This window comes from Cimex lectularius, unplaced genomic scaffold (assembly GCF_000648675.2).
Source record: "Cimex lectularius strain Harlan isolate CLEC.00 unplaced genomic scaffold, Clec_2.1 scaffold183, whole genome shotgun sequence".
NCBI classification, from domain to species: domain Eukaryota; kingdom Metazoa; phylum Arthropoda; class Insecta; order Hemiptera; family Cimicidae; genus Cimex; species Cimex lectularius.
The window spans coordinates 839943-866504 of NW_019392802.1; the positions used below are offsets into that span (position 1 = coordinate 839943).

Consider the following 26562-nt stretch of genomic DNA (forward strand, 5'->3'; position numbering starts at 1 on the left):
AAATTACAGTTATATACTAGTCATGTGCTCCATAACCTTAAACCCAAAACGCTAGTTTTCCATGTTAATTGTTTTCTCCATCCTTGGGAAAGCCCTTATGATGGCACTATAACGTGCCGAAAGCGAGGAACACACTTACCCGATAATACGCCATGCGACGCTATCTGACGCAAATCCAAACTCCAATTTTCCATAAGGATACATTACCCCCGTGCACATCAACCCGATGCTATGCCACGCTACCCTACTCTACGCTACGCGATCCCCACTGTCCAGATTTTCGTCGGGTAGCATCGAGTACAGTCGAAGACAAAAGAACCGGATACTCATATTTTTATTCAAACTACATGTATTATTGTCGTTACATTAATTACAGCATACTTATTTTAATATAAATTAAATTAACTGTGATTGAAAATTAATTACGTTTTATTTAAAAAATTAATTTTAACGGTTTGGTAGAAAATGAATCAAAACAACGGAATACGATTTTTTGGTACTCGCTTCGGCGGTACATATACTAAAATTAGATCAATTTATTACACAGTTTTGCTCATAAAATTTAATTAACAATTTATTTCATAGTTTTGCTCGTAAAATTACACCATTTTGTAATGTCGGGTAGCATCAGAACAGGACACTCATGTTTTTTGTAGTTTATTTCACACTAAGTACATGTAACTTTGTCGTTATATTAATTACATGTTATTTTAATGTAAACCAAACTAAACGAGATAAAAAATGCAAAAGTTTTTATAAACATTGTTTAATTATGATGGTTAGGAGTAACTTTATTTAAAACAATTAAGTTTAACTAACAATTCATTAGATGGTTGTGCTCATAAAATTTAACTAACAATTTATTACAAAGTTTTGCTCAAAATAGTGCATTAAGAATAAAAGATGCGTTGCGATTGTGATAAACGCTGTGGATTGTACGCGACGTGTGCTTGCGTCGGATAGATGTGCACACCCTACCAAAACGTGACAAGGCGTCGGGTAGCATCGGGTAGCGTCGCATGGCGTAAGTGTGTTCCCGACTGAAAGCTCGGTGAACCCAGCATTTAATTTTTTTTCATCTGTCTAATGACCTCTACGAAGATTGGACCCTACATAATTTGGTTTATATTAAAATAAGTATGTTGTAATTAATATAACGACAATAATACACGTAGTTTGAATAAAAATATGAGTGTCCGGTTCTTTTCTTTTCGTCTGTACTCGATGCTACCCGACGAAAATCTGGGCAGTGGGGATCGCATAGCTTAGAGTAGGATAGCGTTGCATAGTAACGGGCAGGTGTCCACGGGGTAATACAATCTTATGGAAAATTGGACTTTGGATTTGCATCGGGTAGCGTCGCATAGCGTTGTGTTCCCGGCTTTACAGTGATGAGCGCCTAAACCATTGCGGCCATCGACGCCCCAAATTTGTTATGATTTTGCTTAAGAGAGGAGAATTGAATCAGTTTGCTCCCTTCTAGGATTCAAAGGTAACAGGTTTAGGGCTAAGTACAAGTGATCCTAAGTAATCCGCAGAATTGATTTTTTAATTTAAAAGCAGCATATCTTAAAAATGTAGTCTGGCCTCTTTCAACTTTGGTTCAAAGATACTTTTGATAGGGAGATCGGATAGGACTAGCGTACTCTAGACAACTATGGATTATGGAGCAAATTATTCAGAAATCGTGAGATGCGGTCTGGTGTGATAGGTTTGAGAAAAACATTTTCTTTATCGTGCCAACGTTTCGATCTTTGTTGAGATCATCTCCAGGGCTCAAAGTGTTTGTCTTCTGTGCAATTGTGCCATTCTGTGGCACTCTCAACACGACATGCAAGAATTAATTAATTTTTAATCACAGTTAATTTGGTTTATATTAAAATAAGTATGTTGTAATTAATATAACGACAATAATACACGTAGTTTGATTAAAAATATGAGTGTCCGGTTCTTTTCTCTTCGACTGTACTCGATGCTACCCGACGAAAATCTGGACAGTGGGGATCGCGTTGCGTAGTGTAGGGTAGCGTTGCGTGGCATCAGGCACATGTGCATGGGGGTAATACAATCTTACGGAAAAATGGACTTTTGATTTGCGTCGGGTAGCGTGGCATCGGTTAAGTACCACTGTGAGAAGCGCCATCTGCCTCTGCGATATCCACTTGCCGTTGACCTCGATGACTCATTCTTGCGTAAATATTGCGAGCTTCTGGTTCAAGATGATGTTTTTCCTTTTTAAAGAGAATACAGCTAGATTAAAATGGGGAAAAGACGAGAAAAGGTGTTTGTTTAAAAAATGAGTATTCTTCATGTTTACTATTCTTAAGTAAATCATTAATTAAAAATGAGGATTAACAATTTTTTTTGTCTGTATTTTCTATTTTATCCAACTGAGAAGAATATATCAGTTAATTTAATTAAAATTATTCGATATCTTACTACTATCTATATTACAAATATGTTTTTTTTTTTTTTTTTAACGAGGGTTCTCAACAGCAGAGGTTATATCAACCCTCGGGGTGAAAAAGCCCATTTGTAAGTACGTCGGGTTTGAATGCAGGGCCGCTGGATTCGAACCCGGGACCTTCACCTTACAGCGATGAGCGCCGTGTCGACGCCTAAACCGTTGCGGCCACCGATGCCCCCAAATATTCCTATTCATTTTTGAGCAGTTTACATAGTGGGCCCGAACTTATATAGATTCATTAATCAATCGATTACAATTTAAAGAAGACTTCAACCTCCAGTATCTATTATTGTTTTTGTTGTTTTATTGGGGGAAACTAATTTAAGAATCTGAAAAGGTGCGAATCAAGCTTCTTGGAAAAGAGTTGCATCTGCAACTGTTTACTATAAATTATAATAGACCATAAAAACAGCCCATCACTCGGCCATAATTTGAATAATTTTTACGTGGAAATCGAGCAAATTAGACTATTTTTACCTTCGTGTTAGCCTTGAAGGGGCAATTAAAAGGAGGATGACGCAGCCAGGTCCTTCCTACAGACTTCGCGAGGCGATTGATCAAATCCTAAAAACAAAAATCAACAGTCAAACCGAAGATCCTTGTCAGTTCCCTTTTTCTCAAGATACCACGATAAGATTGTTCTTGTGGGAGAGCCGACAGGATCCTGGAGAGGGAAGGATTAAGTCACCGGTCGAACTGGCCAGTTCATTCTCACACCTGGTCTCGTGGAGAAGGTCAGTTTAAATATTTCAAAATGTATTTATTCAAAGGAAAATTGTATATTACGCTCAGTGCGGTTTTCTTCGCACTATTTCTCGCGGTTTTAGGCCAGAAAGAAACGAAAGTAGCTATAGTGTAAGTATCACCTCTTTCAATTAGATAAACTAAAAACTTGTTTAAAAATACATATATTGGAATAGAAATTCGACGAGCATAGAAAACGTCAAGATGCACATACCGCCTGAGGAAAGATCGGGTTCTGTTATGTACGTGTACGCCAGGACGGGAAGCGTCGATCTTCCATATCCTGCGGCGAAGTCCGAACACGCCAAACCTCTTGACAGTAAGTACTAAGCCAAAAAATTACAAAACTGACTATTTAAAAAAAATCCTATTTCGCAGGCATGGTGTCCGCCAATGGGACAGAACTGCATGAAAGTAAGTGGTGCCTGTTTATCCATTCTGGGCAAGATTTAACTAAAATCATTTTTTCATAGGTGTGAACAAAACTGAAACTGACCAAGAAATGGTTCACCTCGAAAGTGAGTTTTTTTTTTAAAGAAAAATACTTGTTATAAAGCTGTCTATTAAAAAAAAATCCTATTTCGCAGACATGGTGTCCGTCAATGGGACAGAACTGCATGAAAGTAAGTGGTGCCTGTTTATCCATTCTGGACAAGATTTAACTAAAATAATTATTTCATAGGTCTGAACAACACTGAAAATGATCTAGAAACGGTTTACCTTGAAAGTGAGTTTTATTATGAAAAATACTGAAATACGATCTTTATTGTTTAACATGATCATTTCATGATCCTCAGGCATGAACAGCACAACTGAAAACTCAACATCCACATATGAAAGTAAGTTCGAAAAAAAAATTTTTTTGCTTGAAAAAATAAGAAATATGTATACATTCTATATATATGTAATATTATACGGTTACCACGGCGAATCATCCTGGGAAGGGCATGGGTTCGAATCTCAGCGACCCCGAAGTCAAAACAAAACGTCCTTCCAAATAGGTCATTAAATTTACCGACAGTTTAATAAAGTTATAATTAAAAAATTTATTGATTTAATCAAAATAATAAATTTTATGATAATCATCCTATTCGACGTTTGAATTCGTAGTTGTTTCAGATTTTTATTTTTTTTTAAATTATTTATCCTTGTGTATATTTTATGTATAAATGCATATTTCGAATGGAAATATTTTTTTAAATAACTTTTTCAATGATTTATTACCCGGAATGTGTTGAGATCGGCAATTGTCTTTCGGAAGGATTCGTCATCGAGCCGGAGGTCCTTTGGTCCTCTTCCTTAAGAATTCCACGAGGCAATTGTCGAATTGTAAAAATTATTAATAAGCCGATATTATTAAAATAACTATTTTTCTTGTTATTTGTACAATTGAAGTTGGAAACAGTGCAATTTTAGATAGAAAGCAGTAAAAATGGAGAAATCTGTATTTTCAAAAGGATATTCAATGAATTGCCGATTTCCCCGCTAAAAATGGATAATTTTGAATGATTTTAAATACTTTTATAGGCTTATTGGAAAGAATGATAACTTTCCTTTTAAACTATCATAACTCCAAAAGCCGTTTTAAAAAATTTACTCTAGTTTTAATTTTCTTTCATCTTACTAGTGTTTATTCTTTGCAGAATATTGTGTAGTCAGGGTGGAAGAAGATGAAACGATAAAATACTACGAAGGCACCATGGATGAACTCAGGGACATGGGGAAAAACGTACTAGATTGTGAGTAAACCCAATAATTCTTATAAAAAATTTTGTTAAAAATTAAATTAATTAAAAGTTTTTTCCCTTTGTCAGTATTGTGCGAAGGAGATAGCGGTCCTGAATTAAAAGCCGTCAGTCGAGGAGCGCTTGCCAGCTTGGTCGGCGGTTAAAGGTCTACTTAGAGAAAATAAAAGCACCAGTGTAAAATTCGACTGTTAATTATGTTAATCTGTAAATAAAGTTTTGGATAATTGAAATAGTAGAAAATATTGTTTTTCTAAGGATTTCAACTTTTTTCCCAGGGACTTGCTGTTTTACAAAAGTTCTATTTTCATTTCATTAATGAACTTCTTTAATTATTACTAATTTATGCAGAATTTTTTGAATAAATAAATTTAATAAATATTCATAGTTGAATACACTGTGAGATCGAATATTAAGGGTTATTTAAAAAAAGACTTAGAAGATTTTTTAAATGATATTTTATTTAATAGATTGTTCAAAGGACTCTGATAGGCATGGTCGTGATTTGGAGGTGGTATCTCATTTTTAAGGATCAATCTCGGATTATTTTTAAACTATCGTTTAATACTATTTCTAAGATTTGGATAATTCTGACTTGACTGATGATTCTTTTTTAAGTTAATAAGAATCCTTTTATTGCGAAAATCTGCCTGTCACGATGCCATTATCACGGTAGTTTATAACCATTGAAATTATCCAGACGTCCTTCGTCAAAACTGATACAACTTTTCCTTGAATGTCTTTTTTTCTAAAATATGAGTTTTATCTCTTTGGATTTTTTATTTTTATTGTCTCACGTAGGTTCATTCATGTTATAAATTTTTGCTATGATTTTCACCGGGTCAAATCACTGCGCTCCGGGAGGACGCCTGTCTTGAGACTACTTAGCTGAAACTCTCACTGACGAGGAAAAGGAGAGTCAATGGCCATGGCGACGAAGAAGACTCAGATGATGCGAGATAGAAGAGAGGAACATCAGGAATGTTAGGTTAGTGATGTACTAAGTAGCATGGAGAGTACATAAGCACCTATCGGATGGATCATGATTCATGACATCCCATAGCTTCGATTCCTATGCCAAATATTTATTAGTGTCAGTTTTTTTGTTATAGCCATGTCTGATTTTGGTCCAAGCAGTATTCTTAGTTGTCCAAGTCTTCTGTTTACTTACTGTCGCTTCAGTCTCTTGTGGGCTGTCTAGGTATAGTTCTAAGTATTGTCTGCATATCGTTCATTCCTTGTCGTTGGCGTATAGTCTAGGGCAAAAGTATTTTTTAACGTAAAAGCAATTTGGATGTATTAGTGCAAGAGGTGTTCCTGGGTATTGATACAGTGGTACTAATTATAGTATCGGGTAGGAAAACAAAATTTCATTATCATCCGTCTAGTCAGCAGTCTATATGGAAAACAAGATGGGACCAAGAATGCTCCCTTGTGGGACGCCGGCTTGTATTATTTTATTTCCGAGGACCTAACTCTGCCGCGATCGGTTTAGTAATTTTTAAAGATTATGAAATAATGATTGAGTAGGAAATGTTTTAGTCTCTGGAGAATAACGGGCGATAAAAATAAATCCACGAGTTGACAAAACGAACAAACTTAATTGGTTTCATTAAATTCACTAATTTCGTGGTCCGCTTGATCAATTAATATATTATAATTAATTAGAGTTTTTAGTTGAGATAAAAAAGTCAATGGCACGAGCGGGATTCGAACCCACGACCTTCGGCTAGATACGCCGCTGCTCTACCACTTGAGCTATCGTGACCTCGATCCACTCGGACACTAACATCCCATCTCAACCCACCTTTTTGAATTTTCCCTCCTTTTTGCCATTTTTCAAATGTCGTGTAATCGGATTGGACTCCGTATCCTATCATAACCTCTTGACGTATCAGTCGTCTGAGGATTCCTCGTCAAGAGTTTGTCGATAGACTGCAGTTGGAAAATACCCTGAAGTTTTCAACCGAGACTCCCTCTGGTAGGGTAGGATGTTGTATTAAGATTTGAATGGAAAAGACTGGATCCGAGTTACTGGAGAGCATCGCTGTATCGCCTAATAAGTTTAGGCTGATGGTTTGAAGATGGGATAAGAGGTCAGCTGTGTACACCTGGTAGTGAGGTGCTAATCAACTAACACAACAATGAATGTAAGTGATATCAAAAGTCAAAAACATTCATAGTAAAAAGCTGATCCGTAATAAAACCTCTAAAAAAACAATCTGCAATCGATAATATGCAAGGGTCAAAGTTAAAAGATAAACTCTGAGGGATTTTATTTAGATAATGTGGTCATTTTTCACATAGAAATACTACACAAAACTGCAACGCTTCGATATCATAATCATTTTGTTTTTGCAATATATGGTAGCGTTTTGTTAGATTTTTGAAAATAGGTTCAAATCCTGAAGAACTACGACTCCAAATTTACTGAAACGTTTTGGAATATGTCTTTAAAATTAAGGTATTTTTGTTTTCCAAGTCAGTAGAATTTAAGTCTTGTTATTTTGTTTATGTAAAGTTTTGGTTGAAGTGAAAAAGTTAATGTCACGAGCGGGATTCGAACCCACGACGCTCAATTCGGCGCTGCTCTAACCACTTGAGCTATCGTGAATCTTCGAGGTATACAATAGCACACTGACCAAGTTTTAGTCGTACAGAATGCACTTTCAATCCCAATTATCACTTTTACACGATTTTAATCGCTCCGTTGCTGAGCGGGTCGCTATAGTATTTTTCCCCAAGAAATATTTTCTGGCTTGTAAAAATTTAGCTGAAGATGGAAACGGGTCACCCAGGTACCAGAATCACTACATAAAACATTTTTCCAGCAGTGCCCAGATCTCGTGAACACATATCCACTGATTTGTTGGTATTAATAGTTAAAACGATATCTGCAAAGTGTTTATTAAGTAAATTTAAATTTTCTTGGGTTTCGTTCCAAGAAAGTGATAGTAGCACAAGGTCGACAGGGGTAAATTTTTACCCCTATATAGTGGAAATACAAACGATTTTGTGAAACGTTGAGCGATATCGGACAAGAATAAAGAAAGGGACTTAAAACTTCGCCCTGTAATATCCCTTCAAAACCGGAATTCTTTGAGAGAAATACTACAGTTTATTGTCGCCGAGAATTGAATCTTGATCACACGACATTTGAAAAATTGCAAAAAGGAGGGATAATTCGAAAAGTTGTAGGTTGAGATGGGAAGTTTGTGCCCGAGTGGATCGAAGTCATGATAGTGGTAGTGTAGCGGCGAATCAAGCCGAAGGCCGTGGGTTCGAATCCCGCTCGTGACACTGGTTTTTTTCATTTCAACCAATACTTTACACAAAGATTAATTAATTGAAAAAAGTTATTTGGTCTATTGGTATAACGGACTATAGTTTGTACTTGTCTTGTCTGTTTTAATTATTGTAACGAATATATAAATTTGTAAAAAATAAAATATAAAATAATTATATTATAAATATTTATAATATAAATTAATTAAGGTTTTGAGTTGAGATAAAAAAGTCAGTGTCACGGGCGGGATTCGAACCTACTATCTTCGGCTAAATACGCCGCTGCTGTACAACTTGAGCTATCGTGACTTCGATCCACTCGGACACTAACTTCCCATCTCAACCCCACTCTTTCTTGAGACTCGTCTACAAATTCAAGACACAAAATACTTGATCTTGACCAAACTCAAGAACAATATATAATATTAAATTCACTAGTTTTCGTGGTCCGCTTGACCAATTAATATCTTTCAATTAATTAAGGTTTTTATTTGAGATAAAAAAAGGTAGTGTCACAAGTGGGATTCGAACCCACGATCTTCGGCTAGTTACGCCGCTGCTCTACCACTTGAGCTATCGTGACCTCGATCCACTCGGACACTAACTTCTCATCTCAACTCTACCTTTTGAATTTTCCCTCCTTTTTGCCATTTTTCAAATGTCGTGTAATCTATTTGATTCTCGGCGACAAATGAAATGTCCACGGAGAGCTTTAGTGAAGGTATACTTCATTTTAACTAATTAAATTGACTAGTTTTCGTGGTCCGCTTTACGAATTAATATATCTCAATTAATTAAGGTTTTTAGTTGAAAACTAGTGAATTTAATAAAATATAAAGTTTTGTTTAAATTATTATGGCCATATTACATTTGGAGTATATGATAAATGCAAAATTCGTTGTTTTGTTAGAAATATTATTTAATTATATTTTATGTTTTGATTTGCAAAATTTAATGTAATGAAACAAAAAGTTAATATTTTTGTTGTTTTCTGACATTTATAGTCTACCTAGCAGGTTTTGTCTGTCTGACGCTTTTCACACTGTTATCAATGATTGGCCTGTCATTAAAAAATATCACACAAATTCGAAAGCGCTTTCGTGAAACTATATTGACAAAATAGCAACTTTTGGGGTTATGGGGTTTTCTAGTGTGATTTCCCAGCGATGACTCGAGACCAGTTTTATTGGCAAAACACGTTTCTGCCGTGCGTAAGATTTTCCCCCCGGCTAACGGATTAGCGAGGGATAAAACGCCGGTGGAGTAGGATGCGGCAGTGGGTCAGTCTTTAACGTCATGTCGTTCAGATCGGTAAGCCTATCCCAATCCGGAATCTCGGTATGTTTACTTGTACCGCTTTTGATTGATTGTTGTTATTTGTTGCTTTTATTTCTAACTGGGCTCACTAGCCTTTTAGACTTTGTCGATCGCTATTCGCCTGTTTTCATCACTTCTCATGTATAGAAAATAGGCAATTTCTTAAATTTTCAATAAATTCAATATGAATTTACCCTCACAATCATTAAATTTATGCTCACTTGATTAATCGAATAGTAAAACGAGAATATTTTTTCTTCTTTTACAAAAAGCCGGATTTTGTCAGAACAGTGCGAAAATATGGTCATTATTAGACTGAGGTTTTCACGATGCTAACGTCAATAATTCAAATGTTCTGTTTTTCCTGTAAGGATATATCTGATAAGCTTATCACGGATCAGTTATGAAATAAATGATAACTTTAAATAATTTAAATTTATAATTATCAGATTTTTATTTACTATAAATTATTGAAGAACACCGTGATGGCTTTCATGTGGATTCAAGTTCATTTTTAGCTAAAGGAGCAAAGTTCAAATTTTCATTTTTTTCCCCCTTATGTGAATGAATTATGGTCAGCCTAGAAGAAAGAACAAAGTTTTATTGCCTTTACTACATTTTAATCCATGTAAGGTCTTGATTGAGATGAAAAAGTTAGTGTCACGAGCGGGATTCGAACCCACGACCTTTGGCTCAATACGCCGCTGCTCTAACCACTTGTAACGATAGCTCAAGTGGTAGAGCATCGGCATATTGAACTGAAGGTCGTGGGTTCGAATCCCGCTCGTGGCACTAACTTTTTCATTTCAACCAATACCCTACACAAAACGATTAATATATTTTTAATTTTTATAAAACTTCTAGAAAGATATGAATTCATTATTGGTGATGTGGATGTCTGCCCTGCTTCATAATCAAAGCTTTCATTTCATTTTCTGTGGAAATAAATCTGGTTAGAGATAATGTTTTTGGTTTGATAACCTTTTATTCTATTTTACATTTTTCTTTGTCTACTTTTTATATGCTTTTAGCAGATTCTTTTGTCTCTGCATCGGCTATGTAAGTTGATGTTATAAATTATTTTCATATCTATTTGATTGCATCTCACCATTAAGGATCTAGGTGTTTTTCACTTCAGTTTAATTGTTACACTACCAAATATTGAAAAAAATTAATTTCTTAGATTTTCATAACCAAAATACTTTCGAATTTTCCAAAGTTAATTTTTCAAAAATATTTTTGCTACAACTCACAGGTGTGGTCGTTTTTTTTATAAAATTAATATACAGGGTATCTTGTGAATGTGAATCCTTCATGGAGTTATTGAACTTGTGGAGTGCGTCTACCCAGTCAAAATTGTCCATAGTCTTTCTCAAATTTGTGATATTTCATTTTTCGTTTTTCTTCAATCTTTCACAAGTTTTTCCTATAAAAACGTAAAATCATTTTAAAAATTAATGAAATATTAATCCTACTGCAAATTTGATTGCATCAATAAAAAGAGTACTAAAAATCCTTCCAGATTCCTCTGTGTTTTTTTATTTTAACCGTTAGAAAACTAAGTACGAGCTTAGTTAAAAGATAACTTTTGACAATTTCTCAACGTTCTAGTCTAAAATTTTAGGATTTTCTTCTGCAAATACTGTCAGATATGGCGCTTACAGGAAAGTTACCCAAGCTAAGGAGCTTTAACGCGTACTTAATTACTCAAATATCACTTATCACTAGTGTAAAATTAAAGTTTAATGCGAAAAATATGGTTTATGGGTTACAAATAGTTAAAAAAAAAAATTAATTAAAAATATCGAATCTTCTATTAGAAAAGAATAAAAGTAATACAAAGGAAACCAAAATGTCTCTTTTGTAGAAAATCGAATATAAGAAAAATCGACAAGCTTTTAAAAATTAAATGTTCAAAATATACACCTTGGAGGATTCAAGCTTGACATCGTTTCCTGACATATTTTTCTGTTCTCAAAAGTTCATCCTGCTTCTCCACTGTCCAGCTTAGTTAATAGATAAATTTTGGCAATTTCCCGAAGTTTTGTCTAAAATTTTAGGCTTTTCTTGGTTCTTTAAATACTGTCAGATATAGGGCTTACAGGAAAGTTACCCCAACTAATGGCATGTACTTAACATGTACTTAATTTCTCAACCGTCAGTTATCACTAGTGAAAAATTAATGTTTATTGCTAAAAATTTGATTTATGGGTTATAAATGATTTAAAAAAATTAATTAAAATATCGAATCTTCTATTAGAAAATAATGAAAGTATACAAAGGACGCCAAAATGTCTTTTTTGTACAAAATCGAATATAAGAAAAATCGACAAGCTTTAAAAAATTAAATGTCCAAAATATACACCTCCTTGGAGGATTCATGTTGACATCGTTTCCTGACATATTTTTCTGTTCTCAAAAGTTCATCCTGCTTCTCCACTTTCATAAAAGCACAGGATTCCTGAATACTTGCTACGAGCTCGTACTTAGCTGTGACATATACGGAATGGACTTCATTTTAAGAATTTTCCATCTCGGTTAAATCTTAGCGTGTTTTTTAATGCTTAATTTTATAGCAAAGAGTCTTTTTTTAATTTGAATTATTTTATTACTTGCTAATAAAATTTTCAGCACATTAATGACTAATTGTTTTAAGCCGTTTGTAAAAGACATTAGACAATGAATTTGAAAAATCGTCAAAATTATGTTCTAACTGATTTTGTAATTTGATTAATTAAGGTTGCAATAAAAAAAATAATCTTATAGGAATTTTTAATGTTCTTTACATTGATGAAATCTAATTTACAGTATGTTTAATATTTTGTGAGATACTGGGGTTTTATTTTTCTCTAATTCTCTCTAAGTGGACTATTGGAATATAGAATAACTTCTTCGTATTGACGTCTATATAAAATCGAAGGGGGCGTCGGTGGCCGCAACGGTTTAGGCGTTGACACGGCGCTCATCACTGTAAGGTGAAGGTTCCAGGTTCGAATCCAGCGGCCCTGCATTCGAACCCGACATACTTACTACTTACAAATGGGCTTTTTTTTTCAAAAACACCGGCACCCTGAGGGTATATATGACCTCTGCTGTTGCAAACCCTCATTAAAAAGAAAAAAAACACGTTTTTAAAAAACTGTGCTTATAAAATACGTATAAATTTGACTGACTATGAACTATTGTATCAACCAAACTTTCAAAGATAAGAGGGAAAATTGTTGATTTGTCGTTATTATTTAAAAATTCTTAAAACTCAAGTGCCTTGTAAATATAATTTATCTAAATGTTTGTTAATAATAAGAGTGGACATACCAAAATGTTTGGTATTCGGTTTATCCACTATAACTATAGACAAAAGTTTCTCGTTCTTTTTTTTCTGTCTGACGAGATCTGGCTAGTTGACCTATTATTTTCTGTTTCGTATTTTTCTTTCTACCTACGGAGATGTAATTTCAAAAAATTTCTTAATGTTGCTTTTGCAGCTTGTTACTAGCTTCTTGTGCCGCTGCATAAGGTGTCTATTGGTGTTACGAATGATGTCCATGTCTAATTGCCTTTATCTTTCCTTACAGCCTAAATGTCATTTTATTATTTTTAGTTATTCTGAAATCGTGAGATGCGGTCTGGTGTGATGTAGGTTTCAGAAAAATATTTTCTTTATCGTGCCAACGTTTCGATCTTTATTGAGATCATCTCCAGGGCTCAAACTTTGTCTTCTATGTAATTGTGCCATTCTTGCGTGTCGTGTTGAGAGTGCCAACAGATTTTTAGTAAGGATCTGGCTAGAAAGATGATTTTTAGTGTTGAGATCTATTTTAGGTTTGTATTTTTCTTTCCATGTTTGAAGATCTGCGACAAATAATGTGTGCTGTGTGTACTGTTGCTTTTGTTGCTAGTTAGCAGCTTGTTGTACCTCTGTATCAGCTATGTCGCTGTGGATTTTATAAATGATGTCCATGTCAATTTATCTTCATCTTTACCAAAATTAAAAAAATTTCTTTCGTTATTTTCTATGTGATTAGATCTGAGTAAACAAATAATTTTTAATGTTAGCATCTATTATTACATGTTTTGTATTTTTCCATCTAGAGGTTTATTTTAATTCTTTCAGTTAATTATTCTTTTTATGTAAGGTCTTGGTTAGATAAAAAAGTCAGTTTCACGAGCGGGATTCGAACCCACGACATTCGGCTAAATACGCCGCTGCTCCACTTGAGCTATCGTGACTTCTCGTATTTAGCCTAAGATCGTGGGTTCGAATCCCGCTCGTGACAATGACTTTTTTTGATCTCAATCAAGACCTTACATAAAAAGAATAATTAATTGAAAGAAGTAACTTGGTCAATTGACCACTAAAACATTAATTGTTTATTTTAATGTTAATGTAGCTTGCTGTTGTTCTGCTTTTGTACAAACCTTTTAAAAAACAGAAGACAGAAAATAGAAAAAATTTGAACAAATAGTGAAACATTTTAGGGCGGTTTTTAGCAGCTTTATCTGCTTAGGCGACGTTTGAGAAACAATAGTCAGCAATAATGTCCATGTCTATTTGACGTCATTATAAGATTATATCAAATCTGATATTAATACATCCCGTGAAATTATATCAGTCGAAAGAAATATGTTGCGGTTTTTTAAATTTTTTTAACCTATCGAGTGTTATTGCAACAACTTGTCTATTGATTAAGTTGTTCAGGTTTGACGGTTTTCTGACTTTTTTTCTTGGGTATCTGATTCAGTTGTTCAGGTTTGGCGGTTTTCTGACTTTTTTTCTTGGGTATCATATTCCTTGCTCGAGAATTCCGAAATAAAATGATATGACATCTCATTAATTTTCTATTATGTAATTTTTTAAATAAGTCGTCAATACTTATAGTAAAATTGATATTCTGTAACATAGAACCATACTTTGATAATATAACCTAACCATGATGACTTCTTTCAACAAGGCTTGCCGAGTCAATTTTTTGTATACTTTTATCGATTGTATGGATTCAAAAATGTCTCGGAAATCGTAAGAATTGGGGTGTTAATAGTTGAATTTCTAGAATGTTTCGCTCAGTGGGAATATTTTAAAAATAATCATACTATATGTCTCAACTTATTAAAACATAAAATTTAGTTATTGTAGTATTAATTTATTTTATTAACGTCGATTCATTCCAGATGTTCATCTTGAGTGGATGTCTTTTCCTACTACACGAAATTCACTCCAGAGGAATTGATGAAAATAAAACACATTTTCTCCAAGACTTGGGAAAAGTTGACGAGTTGCAAAAGCCAACGAAAACTATGAACGCTACTGATGAAAACCAGCAGTTTGAAACAAGTAAATAGTTATTTTTATCATCATTGTATTCCTTAGACGAAAACATGCAAAAACATGCCAGGGTTATTCACGATCTTTGTGTTAACCCTGTTAACTCTGTTAGACCGTGTTAGATCGAGAAAAATGATGGCGTAGATTTGTAAGAATCGGCTAGTTAACATTGCTTGATCTAACAGGCTAAATGTTAGATGTTAGGTCGAAAATGTAGTCACTTTGCTATCCGGTAGGGCGTAGGTAACCAACATGGCAGCCATAATTTTAACAGCTGTTTTTTCTTTACACGTATTTTTATTATTAAATACGCATTAATTAAATCAGATCAATACATTTCTTTTGTTAATTTCTGACCTGTCCTTATACTCTCAGTCCTAATAGATACACCCCCTATCCGATAAAGCTGTGTAAATAAAAAACAGCTGTTAAATTCATGGCTGCCATGTTGGTTACCTACGCCCTAACGGATAGCAATGTGACTACCTTTTCGACCTAACATCTAACATTGGCCCTGGCCTGTTAGATCGAGCAATGTTAACTAGCCGATTCTTACAAGTCTACGTCATCATTTTTCTCGATCTAACAGAATTTAACAGAGTTAACATGGTCAACACAACGATCGTGAATACCCTTATTTTTATTTATTTTTTTATATTTGTATTATTGTACATGTATCGATTTGAGGTAATCACTCTCTTCAGCTTTATTAACTTTAAAAGTAGTAAAAGGTATTAGTAAGTAGTAAAAAAGTATTAAGTAGTAAAAAGTTAGTTGTTCATAGCTGAAGATATGAAGCGTGAATATAATAATAAGATAAATAATAAACTTTAAAAAACAACTTATTAAAAAAAATAACAAAAGTATCAATTTATGATAACATAGTTTTTATTTTTTTCTCTATGGTATATCAGTCTAATTTTGATTTTCAAAAGGGAACTGCATCTTCAGGGTGGAAGAGGATGACCATCTGATCAGTATGAACAAGACGAGAGAAGAGATCGAAAGCGAAGGGAAGAAAATATTCGACGGTACCTGATGAAAGACAACTTAAAACTTAGTTTCACATTAAAACTGTACTCATATTTTTGCAGAGATTTGTGAAGGCGATCTGGATTCGAATGGGGACAGAATCAGTTCTGGAGCGCTTGCGAGTCTATGCTGCGGTTGAAGATAAACTCTCCCTTGCAATGCAAAAGACAGTTTATTAATTATAATTACAAATTATTTATTTATTGACATTTAATTTTATCAAATTGACAAAAAAGCAATTGTAATAAAAAGTGGAATTTAAATGAGAAAGTTAGTCGATAAAGTCCCATTGATCACGTCTACAGTGTAATTACAGATTTCAAGGATATAACCGAGTCCATTGATGTTTGAAGAATGACATTAGTTCAAATAACCGGTTTGTTAATGGATAAATAAAGCAATTTGAATGACAAATTAGCTATTATTAAGCACGTCAAAAGACTTCAAACAACAATACGCGAACTTAAAAGAGTAAACAATCGACGCACACACGTCACAATCGACCGAATATGTGCGTTGTTCTATGACCATCTAAACGCTGTTGAACGTTCACAAGGAATCTATTATAAATCATGACAATTTTTTTTTTAATTCAGCCAATATCATTTTGTTCGTGAGAACCCTCGCCACCTCAAGGATCCGCGCCAACCGACCCGGGCCACCCCTAAAGGGCACTACCCACTACCATTCGGGTATACACCGAATATCGATAGCATTAGGAGAATCTGGATCAAAACCTGACATGGCAACAGATGCCCCTGGAAAAGATCCACACCCTCTCCGCTTCCCGGGGACCATTTGCCCAAACCACAGAGTCCACCTTAGCCAGCCAACACAGCACCCCCAGAGCGATCACGCTCCCCCATGTCTTAATAACTATTATTTGGTCCTTAAACCTTAAGTTGTTTTCATTTAAAGATTTGAACAATATTCTAAACATTTTTCAATTAATTAATATTTATTGAAGGTATCGGTTGAGATAAAAAAGTCAGTGTCACGAGCAGGATTCGAACCCTCGACCTTCGGCTAAATACGCGGCTACTCTACCACTTGAGCTGTCGTCAGTGTCACGAGCGGAAGGTGGGAAGTTAGTGTCCGAGTGGATCGAGGCCACGATATCTCAAGTGGTAGAACAGCGGCGTATTAGCCTAAGGTCGTGGGTTAGAATTCCGCTTGTGACGCTGACTTTTTTATCTCAACCAAATCCTTAATTAATTAAAAAGAATTACTAATAATACTACATCAATTCTATCAAACATAGACAAACCAACATACATATGTCATTCGTTCACGGCCTATCACATAAATTAAACCAATTTCTATCTTCTGATAACTTTAAAATAGCACTTTTTTTCCCAAAATTAAAGATCCCACACCGACAATATCAACAAATAGGTCTGATGTAATTGACAAAATCAATTGTTTAAATTGTCCGTCAACATACATCGTTATTACAACCTAATATCTGGATATGACAGTAAAGCAACATATCTATGATTGCAAAAAACCCAAACAAAATCTTACAAAACTGGCTACCTATCATTTGGAACATCATCTCTATTTCGGCTTCAACAATCCCAAAATATTACACACAGAACAAAACAAACATAAACGTAACTTTTTAGAAATGGTTTACATCATCAGGGATAAACACAGCATCAATTACAGAACAGATACGCAGCTAGGATACGATTGATCAAATTCAATATCGATAACTTACATATATCATCACATCACACAAAACATCTAATATAAGGCGTGGTGATTAGTGAACGTTAATCGATATTTATTTAGAAATCGTGAGATGCGATCTGGTGTGATGTAGGTTTCAGAAAAACATTTTCTTTATCGTGCCAACGTTTCGATCTTTATTGAGATCATCTTCACATAGACACATTTCTACATAGTCTAGTTCTTCCACAATTTGACTTTCCTTTCCCTAACCCCGTCTATATAACACTGAAAGGATAATCTGGCCGAACCCTAACCCATTTTTTCCCATTGTCGGCTCCTTTCACCTCAAAGAAACCGACTTCTCATATAAAAATGGATTTCTATCCCTATTTCCTTCCCCACCCCGTCAAAATCAAACTTATATACATAAAACATCAATCCTTTTTAAAAAGATAGTTCCTACTCACAGTAAGTTGTTTTGCATCGATCTGGATTTCGAGCCTTTTAGCTCATCATCAGGTTGAAGTTTATAAACAAGAAGGTTTTAGAATAGCTTTTAGAAGTTCGGATTCAGTTAAAAACATCCTCTCAAAACCTAAAGACAAAGTAGATAACTTGGCAAAAAACGGGGTTTACCAACTCAATTGTAATGATTGTGATTTTAAATATATAGAACAAAAAATAAAAACAAGAGTAAAAGAACACTTGTCTAAATCGAGCAAATTTTCGTAATTTAAGGACCATCTAAAAGAAACAAAACATAATTTCAATTCAAATCTAAATACAAGAGTGTTACATAGTTTCAACAAAGGGAAAGAATTAGATTGGTTTGAGAAATTTGAAATTAAAAAATGTAAAATTGAATATTGTGATAAATGCATTAATAATATAACAGATTTTGATCTACCTCCCATTTTAAATATGTACATAAATAATATCAAACATCCAAATAATTAAACTAATTATTTTAATTGTTATTATTTTTATAGTAATTTAATAATATTAAGTATTTACTAGTATAATATTTATTTGTGTTATAATTTCCGCGTTTCGCACGTTCAAATTGAGCGCCATTAAAAAAATCAGCTGCTAATTGGGACGTCGCTTTGGCGGAAGTATCAGCGGGTTCAATTTGGCAATTCATGTCGAGAGACGTGTTTGTAGAAATCCTTCAACCTGATGATGAGCTAAAAGGCTCGAAATCCGGATCGTTGCAAAACAACTTACTGTGAGTAGGAACTTTTTAAAAAGGATTGAACACCACACTCACTCCATCATTTATCATTTCTAAAACGTCAATATCTCACTGGCACTCAATACGACACACAATAATGACGCATCTACACAGAAAACAAACCTTTGAGTGAATACAAATATCCTATTCACATCCTACATGTATTTATATAATTTAAACAATTACAATTAATTAAGGTTTTTAGTTGAGATAAAAAAGTCAATGGCACGAGCGGGATTCGAACCCACGATCTTCGGCTTGATACGCCGCTGCTCTACCACTTGAGCTATCGTGACCTCGATCCACTCGGACACCAACATCCCATCTCAACCGCACCTTTCGAATCTTCCCTCCTTTTTGCCATTTTTAAACCTTAATTAATTGTAATATATTAATTGGTCAAGCGGACCACGAAATTAGTGAATTTAATTTATACAATGTTTATAAATCCCACGCCCTGAGGACTTCTCAATAAAGATCGAAACGTTGGCACGATGGAGAAAATGTTTTTCTAAAACCTACATCACACCAGACCGCATCTCACGATCTCCAAATTATCACTTTACTAAGAATTAGTGGACCATGGAGCAAAACTTTGCTTGTTGCAGAACTTAATACTTTAATACCGCTTTCGGTATTTAAAGTTGTGCCAGTGATTTAACTAATTTTTTTGGTTCAACCCGAAATTAATACTACCAATAAAATTAGCCGAAGCTGTACACCGGTGACTACGGCGGACTCGGGCCCGAAGTTGCGTCGCCGCTGTGAATTCGACAAGTTTCAGCAAGGTGAGTTTCGGGTGAATGGTTTTATTTAATGTTATTTCATTTAATTTGAAACATTGGCACACTTTAATGTTCTCATTTATTTTCGTTCAATTTGATTTTTTATTATTAAATTTTCTTAAGAAATTATTTTTATTTTCTTCTTCTTTTTCGAATCGTTTATATCAAACGATTAAACAGGATTATTTAGAACCAATCCATGAGCTTTTTTTATCGTTTGTATGGCGAAAGGAACATGAATATTTTCAAACCCGCCGGTTGGACAAAATGCCGGACACGACACTGTCACGTCACTGATGTGTCTGAATCGACCTTAACAGTCATTGCTTACCCGTTAACACGAAATCGCTTATTATACAGAATATCTTTATAACGCAAGAAATCAACAGCCTTTTTTTTAATATTTTATTTCACCCACAGTATGAGCGACATAATTGTCAACGGAACCCTCCACTGATGTCAAACTCAGATAGCAACGCTGGGGAACAAAGTCCTCATGACAATTATGCTAAAAACATCTAAAAACTCCGGCAATATGGACTTTTATTACACAACATACAATAACAATAGAAATGAAAGTTGCTTTAAGAGTTTAAGCTGTGTGGTCGTGTAACATAAAAGACCCGTGGCAAGGTGGATTCCATTGAAATACTCTCTATTGAATTAAAAATTTAATTAATTAAAAGCCAGACAGACTATCCTAGGAAATCCTACCTTTTAGGGCAGACAGTAAGATCTGATTGTGACATCTCTGCCGATGGTGAAAACAAGTTTTTTTTAGCAGGGATGCTGAAATTAACTCGCCTAACGGAATCGCAAGGTTAAAAGTGAGTAGGAGTTGGACCAGTTCTTAACGCCATGTTGTCCAGATCGGTATGTCTACGTTCTTTGTTGTTTAAGACAGTTTGAATTCAGTGTATTCGTTGAAAAATATCCTTTGAATAGTCTGTAGTTTGTGTGGTGATTAGTGACCGTTAATCGATATTTATTTAGAAATCGTGAGATGCGGTCTGGTGTGATGAAGGTTTCAGAAAAACATTTTCTTTATCGTGCCAACGTTTCGATCTTTATTGAGATCGTCTTCAGGGCCTGGGATTTACAAACATTGTTTACATATTACAATTACATTTTGGATGTGGAAAAGTGAATTTATACAATGCAAAATATATTTTTTACATATTCAATCAAAGTATTTCTACTCACCCAAAGTGTTTGTCTTCTGTGTAATTGTGTCATTCTTGCGTGTCGTGTCGAGAGTGCCAGTGAGATTTTGCTATTTTGTGTTTATGTACGTTGGATTTTGAAGGGGTGGGGAAGGATGTCGGTATAGAAAAGACATTTTTGTATAAGGCGTCGGCTTCTATGAGGTGAAAGGAGCCGACGAAGGGAAAAAATGTGTTGGTAATGGTTCGGCCAGATTATCCTTTCAGGATTATNGATGATCTCAATAAAGATCGAAACGTTGGCACGATAAAGAAAATGTTTTTCTGAAACCTACATCACACCAGACCGCATCTCACGATTTCTAAATAAATAGTCTGTAGTTTGTTTTCCAGTGAATCTCTGAACAGATGGCATGATGACCTCGCCCTTTGACATGCTTGACACACGGATTTATCTTTGTAGATTGATCAATTGACTTGGTCGCAATGTTTATACCCTAAAAGATAAAAAACCAGATACTTTTATTTATTTGTTTATTTTCCATAATAACTAGTCATAACATTAATAACTTGTTGTTTATAGCGTATAATTACTTTACTGTTTAGATTAAAATAAAGAAAATCAGTTCAATTTCGTCCTTTCCAGAGCCAACTTGTCAAGTGAGTCAATTGGTTTGCTAATTGCTTTCTTTGATGAAACAATAAATTTGAAGAAAAAATTAATAAATAATTTATTCTTCTAAAAAGGCATGGTTTTATGTCGAGATCTCCCCTGGGCAGATACTTATTGGTAGATAAATTTATAAAATGAATGTTGGTACACCGGTAACTGTAATAGAGTGAAGTTGTTACTTTGTGAGTTATCCGCTGACACATGTTTGTGTATTGCTCCTTTTATAATTAAAAGTATTTTTCACGTTACTGCTCTTTTTATTGTTCCCGACAATAATACTTTGGCCAATGACAGTCGATCCTCTATATAGTCCAAGTGCTGGGTATGCTGCACTTTACCATCCACAATCCCAGTAGTTTAGGGCCATTGGAACTCTTGATCGAAAAGAAGATACTGGTCGACCACAATGTACGATGGCTAGAGATGATTATTTTATTGTACTACGGAACCGTCATTTAACGGTGGCCAACTTCAAACAGTTTGTAATGTAAGGGTGAGCTCTAAAACAGCCACCAAAAGGCTTCGAGAAGAATAGCGTAGTATCAAGATGTCCTGCATCAGGTTCTCTTCTTTTTGTGAGGCCTTGAGTAATTCGACTATTCGCAAATCAGCATCTTGGTCATTTGAACAACAGGTGATATTCTCTTCATGAATGAATGAATGAATGAAAAAGTACTTTATTAGATAAACAAAAGAGAGTAAAAAAAAATTGTACATAATCAAAAAGCACATTTCGGCAATGGTTATAAACCTTCATGAATGAGTGTAGGTTTGGTTTGCAGTAATCTGATGACACGGACCATGCTGGAGAACAATTTGCTTCATGTGCCATGTGTGAATCATTGTAGCCTTTTCAAAGACAGTGTTATGGTACGGGTTAGAATCAATGTCCCATGTCCCTCATACCAAAGTGATAATCATTTAGAATGGATCTTTCTTCTTTTAATTTGGCTTACATTAACATAACTATGTCGTTTGAAAGAAATAACAAAATAGGAGTTTTATCTTTGTGTGTATGATATTTGATTTCATTAATTATTCAGAAATCGTGAGATGCGGACTGGTGTGATGTAGATTTCAGAAAAACATTTTCTTTATCGTGCCAACGTTTCGATCTTTATTGAGATCATCTTCAGGGCTCAAAGTGTTTGTCTTCTGTGTAATTGTGCCATTCTTGCGTGTCGTGTTGAGAGTGCCAGTGGACACAACACGACACGCAAGAATGGCACAATTACACAGAAGACAAACACTTTGAGCCCTGAAGATGATCTCAATAAAGATTGAAACGTTGGCACGATAAAGAAAATTGAAACCTACATCACACCAGTCTGCATCTCACGATTTCTGAATAATTGTTGATTAACGGTCATTAATCACCATACATTTGACTTCATTATTAACTTTGTATAGAATTTATATTAGTACTTTCTGTAAGATTGTATCTGACTAGATGAATAGTCATTTTTAACATCTTAGATTTTTCTAAATTTTTTTCTATCATTGAAATGCTACTGCTTTAAACTGTGTCTAACAAACCTTCCTAGGCTTTTAGCTATTGAATTAAAGGTTAACAAAGAGATTTTTTCATTCGACCAACCTAAACTTTCCAATAGTTATTTCTCATTTTTGAAGTGAAATGTAATTGTCTTTTTGTGGAATTGATTTTCTGGTAAACAGGTGTTTTACATATATCTTTTATAGTGAATAACTTCATAAATATTGTGAAAGTATAAAAACTTGATTTTTTTTTGTTTCTTTGAGCACAAGTATACCAAATTTAGCTTGTCTTAAATAATCCATCTTTCTACCATTGTTTATAAAATTCTAGTTAACACTGGCATTTTACAATGGAAAATAAACAATATCGTAAAGAATTATTTGAGACCCATTAAAAATATTAATTGAAATTTACAATCGCAAAATCATCTTTAGTACTTTAAATTAAACACATGTTCATTTCAGTTCTTTGTCGTTTTTGGATTTCTTCTTTTACTACATGAAATCCACACTGAAGAAACGGATAAAAATCATACATATTCGCCTGCAAATTTTAGCATCGCAGAAGATTTTGAAAAACAACTTGAATTTCTCAACACTACCGTTGCAAACTTGGCATTAGAAACATGTAAACTATTTTTATACTGACATATTTTATATATACACATGTATATGTTGTGTTTTTTGTTTTTTTTTTAAGTAAACTGCACTTTCACAATTGAGGACAATGGCCAACTAACAACTGTTGTAGACAAGACAAGAGAAGAGATTGAAAGCGAAGGGAAGAAAATACTTGAAGGTACACCTAGAAATAACAGTCACAATATTTCTTCCTAAAATGTAATTTTTTTTTGCAGAGAATTGTACAGCTGAGGTGGAACTTGAGAGAAGACTCAGTTACGGTGCACTGGCAAGTCTTACAAGCGTTTAAATATAATCTTTAAAAAGCCTTATTATGCAATTGTCAATTCATTAACTATTATTTGTAGTTAGTTTTCAATACGCTAGGTAATTTCTCAATTCTTTAAACAGGTAAATAAATTTATTTGCGAAAAGTGAAGCAGCATTTTCTTTTATTTAAAAATCCGGAATAACTTGTTTATAAATTAATAGAGGCTGAAAAATAACATGAAACAGCTATTAACCCAAGGGAATTGTTAAAAGATGCTTGTAATCTAAATTTATTTTTTTAAATAATGCATAATTGTAATCATCTGTCTATCCTGCATATATTTAATATTGCTCCAGCACAATTTTGCAATTTGGCATGTTTTGATTTTGCATTTCGTTGCATAAAACCCAGCATAATTTATCTTTAAAGTGCAATTATCTGTTTATTTGAGGTAGATGATATTTCGTTCATTAGTCTGGCAAATCTTGGAAAGATTTAGAAAGGTAGATGCAATGTGACATGGGACTTCTTAGTGAATGGTTTGCTTTTAAACAACTTTCACTTAAGTAAAGTAGTACAGTAAATTTAAAGTTGTACTAAATCCAAGTTCATGTGCTTTAATCTGTGAAATTCGATCACACTGGCTTAAACATTAACTTTTCTTGTCTCCAATACTGTGATAACCCCTATTTGATCTCTATCGAATCGTCTTCTTGTTTCGATTTAGTACAAGAACATCTTCATCACGGTTTAAGAAATATTTACTTTCTACATAACAAATGTAACACTTCCCCTCTGGCTTGGCTAAAATATATTACACCCTCATATAATAACAAATTCAATATACCTTGGTAAGCCGAGGAATGAGTATGAAAATCTTTTTTTTGGGAAGTGCAACCTACTGTAGCGGAGCGACCAGTATCTGCTGCTTCTCGTTTTTCATGGATTACAGGCATGCTTTGCACCCACTAGTGCAGAGAGAAGAGCCTTTTGTTCTCCACCTTGCTGGTGAGTGTGCGCTGCTGAGGAATAATGTGCAGCATGGCAGCATGGCAGACCCAGCATATGTTGCAATCAAAGTCCACCAACTTTCCCTTCTTCATATCAATTTTGGTGATATTGGTGTGTGTATGTGTGTGTGTGTGTGTTAGTTGTATTTATGATAGCTGCCAAACGTGCCCTTACATTGGCAACATTGATGAGGAGGGGAGAGACTTTGACAAGAACGGGCCTGTTGGTTTTGTGCTGGCCTGTGCAACAGAAAAGTCTTTGGATGGTCTGGTTTCTGTATATATAGAAAAAAAGTTCATCTGGTTTAAAAGACTGAAAATTTCCATTCCAGTGTTCTTCGTCCATTGTTGTTCATCACTGTTATTACTATTATTATTGTTATTATTTTGCTGCTGAAAGTGAAAAGGAGATTTTTCAAAAAATAAGACACTTTTTGTTCATTATTTTTCAAGTCAAATTGAATTATTAACCCTATTAACTATCAATTGTTTGAATTGCAATTTATTATTTGAATTCATTTCAGATCCTTTCTTTATTTTGTATATTAAAAAAAAGATACTTTTTTTGTGTTTTTCACTGAAACATTATTTTATCAACTGGTAAAAGGAACTCCATTTATCTCATTTTTTTTACTTTGTTGTTTGTTTTTATACAAGTGAGTTATTTTATTTTCATTTCACTGTGTTAAAATTATCATTCATTTATTTTAATAAAATTATTTTATTTGTTTGATTTTTTAAAACGAATTTGAGATCCTTTCTTTATTTTCTATATATAAAAAAACATACTTGTTTTTATGTTTTTCACACAAACATTAATTTAACAACTGGTAAAAGAAGCACCATTTATCTCATAATTTTGTTTGCTTAAATATTTTGTTTATACAAGTGAGTTATTTTATTTTTGTATCACTGTGTTAAAATTACCGTTAATTTATGCAAGAAAATTTATTTCATTGGTTTAAGTTTTTTAACGAATTTGACATCCTTTCTCTATTTTGTATACATATAAAAAAAGATACGTTTTTTGTGTTTGTCACTCCAACATTATTTTATCAACTGGTCAAAGGAACTCCATTTATCTCATAATATTTTTTTGGTTTATTTTTTTGTGTTTATACAAGTGAGTTACGTTATTTTTGTTTCACTGGGATAAAATTATGATTAATTTATTTTTAAAAATTATTTCATTCATTTGATTTTTTAAAACGAATTTGAGACCCTTTCTTTATTTTGTCTATATAAAAAAGTTACTTGTTTTTGTGTTTTTCAAACATTAATTTATCAACTTGTAAAAGGACACCAATTATCTCATAATTTTGTTTGCTTAATTCTTTGTTTATACAATACTGCTTCTTTTCATTCATTGTGTTAAAATTATCTTTAATTATACTATTATACTCTTTTTGAAGTAATCATTAATTTTGTTAGCACCTATATCATTCTAACTTGCATAAACAAGTGCACATTCACTCCTTTGGGGGAAAGTACAATTCTCAGAATTATAATTCTTACAATGTGTAACCATTATTTTTCTGCCATTTGTTATGTTTATTATGTTATTTTCTCATGGTTGATAATGTTATGTTACTCATTCATTACTTTTTTTTTTTTTTGTGTTGCTGTCAGCCCTTAAACATGATTTACTACACTTACACCAAGGGTGCCATATATATTTATTTTTTTCTGTATTAATTTTAAAAAAATAATGTAAGAAGCCA

At 33.8% G+C, this 26562-nt stretch overlaps 3 protein-coding genes and 1 non-coding gene across 11 annotated transcripts; 3 read left to right on the forward strand and 1 right to left on the reverse strand.

Annotated features, from left to right (window-relative positions):
* Positions 1-3074: 3074 nt before the first annotated feature.
* Positions 3075-5199, forward strand: LOC106669045. Of its 3 annotated transcripts, XM_014398290.2 has the most exons (9): positions 3076-3322; positions 3388-3530; positions 3590-3625; positions 3685-3729; positions 3799-3834; positions 3894-3938; positions 4009-4050; positions 4855-4950; positions 5026-5199. In XM_014398290.2, the coding sequence occupies exons 1-9, from the start codon at positions 3222-3224 to the stop codon at positions 5100-5102; spliced, it is 621 nt and encodes a 206-aa protein (XP_014253776.1). In that variant the 5' UTR covers positions 3076-3221; the 3' UTR covers positions 5103-5199. The 3 variants fall into 3 exon arrangements, with proteins under 3 accessions (XP_014253777.1, XP_024083852.1, XP_014253776.1); XM_014398291.2 differs by lacking the exons at positions 3685-3729; positions 3799-3834 and having other exon boundaries at positions 3075-3322; XM_024228084.1 differs by lacking the exons at positions 3590-3625; positions 3685-3729 and having other exon boundaries at positions 3075-3322.
* A 2114-nt stretch (positions 5200-7313) lies between these two features.
* Positions 7314-16183, forward strand: LOC106669047. 4 transcript variants are annotated; one of them, XM_014398296.2, is made up of 4 exons: positions 7314-7420; positions 14728-14890; positions 15817-15912; positions 15976-16182. In XM_014398296.2, exons 2-4 carry the CDS (start codon positions 14728-14730, stop codon positions 16050-16052), a joined length of 336 nt encoding a protein of 111 aa, XP_014253782.1. In that variant the 5' UTR covers positions 7314-7420; the 3' UTR covers positions 16053-16182. The 4 variants fall into 4 exon arrangements, with proteins under 4 accessions (XP_014253782.1, XP_014253781.1, XP_014253780.1 ...); XM_014398295.2 differs by lacking the exon at positions 7314-7420 and adding an exon at positions 9457-9552 and having other exon boundaries at positions 15976-16183; XM_014398294.2 differs by lacking the exon at positions 7314-7420 and adding an exon at positions 9479-9579 and having other exon boundaries at positions 15976-16183.
* Positions 8752-8824, reverse strand: Trnav-aac. The gene has a single exon. It is a non-coding gene; the product is annotated as a tRNA-Val (tRNA).
* Positions 16184-20407: 4224 nt separating the features above from the next.
* Positions 20408-23999, forward strand: LOC106669085. Of its 3 annotated transcripts, none has more exons than XM_014398352.2 (4): positions 20408-20479; positions 23405-23567; positions 23640-23738; positions 23797-23999. In XM_014398352.2, exons 1-4 carry the CDS (start codon positions 20465-20467, stop codon positions 23868-23870), a joined length of 351 nt encoding a protein of 116 aa, XP_014253838.1. In that variant the 5' UTR covers positions 20408-20464; the 3' UTR covers positions 23871-23999. The 3 variants fall into 3 exon arrangements, 1 of the variants encoding a protein (XP_014253838.1); XR_002910509.1 differs by lacking the exon at positions 20408-20479 and adding an exon at positions 23088-23111; XR_001340861.1 differs by lacking the exon at positions 20408-20479 and adding an exon at positions 23137-23169.
* The last annotated feature ends 2563 nt before the right edge of the window (positions 24000-26562 follow it).